The following is a 5,316-nucleotide window of genomic DNA, read 5'->3' as shown; positions in this document are numbered from 1 at the left end:
CCCTCAACTGTTTTCTACAAATAGTTCACAATATATGATTTCAATGAATTTCATAAGTATATGGATCTTTCCTTATCGTAATACTTAAAAAATCATGTATTTGCCATTTGAAATCCAAGAACAGAATGTTGCATTAATTACCATATCTTTATGGATTACAAGAGTTTATGAATTAAAATTTGGCAAAAATAATGTACAATTGGCATCTTTGATCTGCTGGAAGCATCTTTATAGGACACGGAATATCTTTTAATGCAGAAAATATTCATATTTTTAGTAATTTTGTCTATGCTTATTATTAATATGTTTTTAGAGCAATGTTACAAAATTACCTTCATGCTTGTAGGTTGTCTGTGAAAGGGTGAGACTATTAAAGTCAAGCAGTGCCACAAACAAGTTGTAGATCTGACTACAACTACAGTCTCCATATTTTGACTGCATCTACAAAAGAACTGCACAAAAGTGTTTGTTTTGACTGGAAGAGTGTCGACTATCGCGGCTGTCGGAGGATGTCGATGTCGATGACGACGCCGAGCCAGACGATGTGGATGCGAGGGAGATCTAGAGCAAGATCGGGATCGGGACAGGGATCGGAAGGAGTCAGAACCCGATTGCAGAGAGAGAGCTGCAATCAGACTGGAATTGAGATCGGAAGGGCGGCCATCGCTGCACCAAAGTCCAGTTCCACGCCCATGAACTCGTCAACTTCCTCACTCATGCTTCCGAGTTTGGTTTCATCCTTTTTTTAGCCACTACTTTTTTGGGGTGGTCCTCACACATTCTCCGCTCACTGTAGCTCATTAGTCTGCTTCTTTCCATGTCCCTACAGCTCCTATTCTCGCAAGTTTTGGCCGTGTGGTATCTAGTCTTCCGTTAAACTGGTGTTTCAGATCAGGTAACGTGACTTCCGTACTGTGACTGATTGCATTTGGGAAGAGTTGTGACATTGGGTTGCATATACCTCTCACCAGTCGTGATGAAGGCGAGGGCGCAATTGTTGGCCTGTGTGTGTGTAACGCTGAGTGATTTGCAGGGAGTTTGAAGGTCTGTTGTGGCGGTATGTCCAGATCATTAGTAAGAGAAAGCAATTTTGGTGCAGGGGTGAGATGGTGAGGTCGGGGAAGGAGTAGGGTGCAGTTTCGTTCTGATCCGAGTAATAATTCGATTGTTGCAGCGGATTCGCTTTGGATTCGGAGGTCTGAGATCCTCTATTCGTTACCGATTAGTCGCTTGAGCTGCCTGAAGCTTGTGATCTGCTCGGCGGGCTTGAAGACTATGAAGATTGATTGCTAGCAGTATTGGAAAGCGAACACTTTCGAACTTAGTCCTTTGTGTGCGAGGTAGTAGGTTTGTGCAGCTGACTGCGCCAGGCAGAGTTAAAATCTGCGATTGGACTGGAACAATCGATGCGTTGAGCAATGTTGGCACTTTTCGATAGCGTTCAATTTCGTTTCGTCGTTCCCAAGCGGCGTGGAAATTACGAGATTATAAAGCTATTGAAAACGATTTCAGCAGTTGATCAGGATACAAGGATCGACTGACAGCTATGCCGCATGTTGTTCTTTTTATTTTTATTTTTTACTTCTTCTCCTCTATTTTTGGGTTTCAAGTCAAGCAATAAGGCAGAGCCCAATTGTGATGTCTAGTTCTATTATAATTTCGGTGTGAGGTGCACGCTGGCATAGGTCACTATTAGCTCCGCGCTGGTTGTTGTCAACCGCAGAAGAGGCACCCATCAGGTTTATTTAATGAAGAGCATTCGTATATCATCCTCGTCGGTCGGTACACTTTCCTTGATTGATCGTGTATTGAGTTCTTCTGATTGGGTTATTTCAGGCTCGTAGTTGCAGCGCTGAGTGCTGTCGGACGAGTTGGTTTTATGCACTAGATTTATCTCCTGAAGTTCACTTTTCAGGACATTGAATTTCTGGAGCCAATGCATGTTTTTCTACATTTCTGACTTATGGAATCAAGGCGTGCAACATTTTCTTCTTGCATCGCTCTCAGAGGACGGTCGATTGGGAGGTCGGTACGCAGTTGAAGAGGATTAGAGCTGAATGATGCCTATGATTTTACCCCGAAACTGTTGACGGTCCAAGGAGCTGGCGGTCAGTCATCAAAGAATAGTATCTTCATGTGATTGCAAGAGAGTGCCCGTTTTATGAATTGGCTCTATGGTGGACAAAAAGACATGTCTTCCACTGTATTTCTCGCCGTTGCCACGTTCCAGCTGTATGCCTGCTGCCAATGAACACTTCCAGGCACGCACTCCCGAACATGCACCACCAATTAACTATCTTCAAGTATTATATACGCAAATGCTTTTTGTCGTAAATTTGCACTTCAACGGATGCAATTTGTGACTTAGCCTTTAGGAGGGACCGGAAAAAACAACCCTGTAGAATCCGGGGACAGGTTGGTCTTACGGTGAGAGTTTGTGACGATTGGAGCAGCAGATGGCAGCAAGTCGAAAAGATCAGAACTCCGAAGTAGGGTGTGACATCCATGTTGCCGCTTTGCAGGTAATGGCTCTAATAGTGGTAATACTTGAGAACTATACACATATGAATTTGAGTCCCGCGAATTTTGAAATCGCTTGCCTTGCTTGGCTGAATCGTGAAAGTGGTGGTCAGGATTCGTGCAGCTTGAAGGGATGGAGAAAGGCAACAGTAGTGTGGAAGCTGCTTGTCTTGGTAGTCATTGGAGGCTTTGGTTTGTATGCGTGTATGGTAGGTGTGGAAGACAGGAGATTTTCTTATGAGACTGTGGAGGAGACTACTGTTGTCAAAGATTGGAGACGAGAAGACAATTCTTGTTCTCGGCATGGCTCTGAGGGTTTTCGCCGACACTATCCACTCCCACATTCATACGAGAGGTAGAGTTCCAAAAAGTGGTACTTCAAATGTAATTCCTGAGCCATAATTTAGCCGTCCGTTTGTTTTGGTACCCTTGCACTCTTTAAACATCCTCACATCTTCGTCTGTTTCGCTTTCAGGAATGAGTGCACATGCACCCCTGTGCACTATTTTGTGATATTATCAATGCAGAGGTCAGGTAGTGGATGGTTCGAGACGCTTCTTAACAACCATCCAAACATTAGCTCCCATGGCGAAGTTTTCTCAGTCGGGGAGCGGAGGGATAATTTTTCCTCCATTGCTACAAACATGGACAAAGTCTTCAATCTGGATTGGCTGAACAGCGCTTCGAAGAATGAATGCACTGCAGCTGTTGGTTTCAAGTGGATGCTCAACCAGGTAGATTTCATCGAATCCTACAAATACTTGTGATTCGAGTGCAGTATATGTATATATATATATATATATATATATATATGGTTTTCTTTGCTTTTCTTCTATCTTTAACTGTACCTGTGTCATGTTTTTGTTATGCTGCAGGGGCCGATGGAATACAATGGGGAGGTTCTAGACTACTTCCAGAAGATGGGAGTTTCTGTAATTCTTCTACTTCGACGCAACGTGTTGAAGCGGTTGATCTCAATCATGGCAAACACGTATGACCAGCGTGCAAGGATCCTGAACGGCACGCACAAATCACATGTTCACTCCGTGGAAGAGGTAAGAAAAAAAAAGCGACTCTTCAGTCCCATCCCTGCTGAAAGCCACATATCCAGCGCGTGTCATATCGTTGAAGTGACGTGTTCACACACCGACTTTTCAACCCTTCGGCGTTTGTTGCACGTCACACAGGCTTTGAAACTTGCAGAATACAAACCAGTCATAGACGTGAAACATCTGCCTGAGAGACTGCAGCGAGTAGAGCAGATAGCCAGCGACGCCCAACGCTTCTTCAACAAAACTCGTCTGAGACCCGTTTACTACGAAGACCTCGTAACAGACCCAAAAGTAGGTCCCAGTAATCTCATCCCAACCACACTAACTCTGCCACAGTTTGCTCATTCTGTAAATCGCCGTGCCTTCTTCTAGAAACGTTTTATTCAACCCAAATGAGCTCATTTTTTTTTTTGTAAACTTGTGTTTCACATGTGCAGCAGTTGACTGAGATCCAAGAGTTTCTCAGGGTGCCGCCGCAAAATCTAGAAAGCCAGCAGGTGAAGATTCACACACGCCCTATGAGGGAACAAATACAGAATTGGGATGAGGTGCTAGCTCGCTTAAATGGAACCAAGTATGAGCTTCTGATGCACGATGACGATTACGCATGATGCACAGGAGCACTCAGTTTTGTATCGATGCTTCTTTCTTCGTGTTATTTTTTAAAATATTTTTTATCTTGTCTTTCGAGGTGCACACTTTGTTAAATATAAGTTTCAAGCTCTTAGAAGGTTTGCCAATTGCTGTTTTGTGATGTCTCTTTGAGTTTTTTCTTAAATGTGAGGACCATTCTCTGAATCATTTGCTAGGAATGTAGACTTCATTGAAGTTGGTTTGTTTGTATTTGTTCTTGTTGAAGATGTGTTTTAAAGAATAAAAACTTATTTGAATTGTTTGAATATGAAAATTGAAAATGAATCATAATGTGAGTGGTTAGAAATTCTGGCAATTGTAGGTGTGTGAAACTACCAGGTTTATTTTTCAAAGAATATAAAGACCATGGATTTGCTTTTGGTTGGTAGTGGTGGTTTGATTGTTTTATTTTATATTGTCATTTTACAACTTTTTCCAATTGGAGGTTATTTTTTTCTTGAATGCTTTGATTTTTACTTTCTCTTCTTATTGACTCATAGGAGGTCTGTAGTTCCAGCATTTAATATAATTTTAACATTTTAAACAAGTTTAAACCTTGCGTGTAATTTGATTGTAAAAAGACATAGCTTTTTGATGCAATCATTTATAGGTTTAATTTTTAATTTTTTTTCTAGAAGTTCATGTAACTTTTTTTTTTTCTATAATATTTCACTTTATAATTTCACTTTTTGCAAAAAAAATCCTGTAACAACATATTTCAGACCAAATTTTTTAAGATTTGTATAGTCCTGTTCCTTACTTCTTTTATTTTAATTTATTTATACAATTTCGTTCAACTAGCTTCTAATATATTATTAATTTTAGGCATGATTTTCAGTTTTGATTTCTTTATGAAATTGTTCTTTGGATGGCTTTGGTTTTGTTGATGTAATTGAAGTCAGATTTTTGACATGATTATTTTTTAATTTTTCCAATTTTTTATTAATTATATAGAATAAATTTCCTATAAATTCATTTATCCTAAGTATTATCAGTATCTCCTTTATATCAATTTTTATGATATCTGCTAATATGAAGGTTGTATGAATACGTATTCTATTTTTTAAAGTTGTAGTTGACTGTTATATTATAGATTTGTAATTATTAAAAT

General features: G+C 40.2%; 1 protein-coding gene across 12 annotated transcripts; it reads left to right on the top strand.

Moving 5' to 3' along the window:
- The first annotated feature begins 471 nt into the window (after positions 1 to 471).
- On the top strand, positions 472 to 4,312 carry LOC112293142 (uncharacterized). 12 transcript variants are annotated; one of them, XM_090256703.1, is made up of 8 exons: positions 476 to 895; positions 2,008 to 2,261; positions 2,457 to 2,522; positions 2,634 to 2,875; positions 2,996 to 3,254; positions 3,396 to 3,575; positions 3,708 to 3,863; positions 4,010 to 4,312. In XM_090256703.1, exons 2-8 carry the CDS (start codon positions 2,175 to 2,177, stop codon positions 4,181 to 4,183), a joined length of 1,164 nt encoding a protein of 387 aa, XP_090112829.1. In that variant the 5' UTR covers positions 476 to 895; positions 2,008 to 2,174; the 3' UTR covers positions 4,184 to 4,312. The 12 variants fall into 12 exon arrangements, with proteins under 12 accessions (XP_024398046.1, XP_024398045.1, XP_024398043.1 ...); XM_024542278.3 differs by having other exon boundaries at positions 472 to 895; positions 2,454 to 2,522; positions 3,396 to 3,863; XM_024542277.3 differs by having other exon boundaries at positions 472 to 895; positions 1,916 to 2,261; positions 2,454 to 2,522; positions 3,396 to 3,863.
- Positions 4,313 to 5,316: the final 1,004 nt, after the last annotated feature.

This window comes from Physcomitrium patens, chromosome 16, assembly GCF_059467195.1.
Source record: "Physcomitrium patens ecotype Gransden chromosome 16, ASM5946719v1, whole genome shotgun sequence".
NCBI lineage: Eukaryota > Viridiplantae > Streptophyta > Bryopsida > Funariales > Funariaceae > Physcomitrium > Physcomitrium patens.
Note: the sequence above shows the minus strand (reverse complement) of the source record. Positions and strands in the feature narration are given on the sequence as shown.

Coding starts and splice junctions, on each gene's coding strand:
- LOC112293142 (XM_024542278.3), top strand. CDS start 2,175: ATGGTGGACAAAAAGACATGTCTTCCACTGTATTTCTCGCCGTTGCCA. Junction 2,523..2,633: donor TCCATGTTGCCGCTTTGCAG/GTAATGGCTCTA, acceptor AGTGGTGGTCAG/GATTCGTGCAGCTTGAAGGG. Junction 3,864..4,009: donor ACCTCGTAACAGACCCAAAA/GTAGGTCCCAGT, acceptor TCACATGTGCAG/CAGTTGACTGAGATCCAAGA.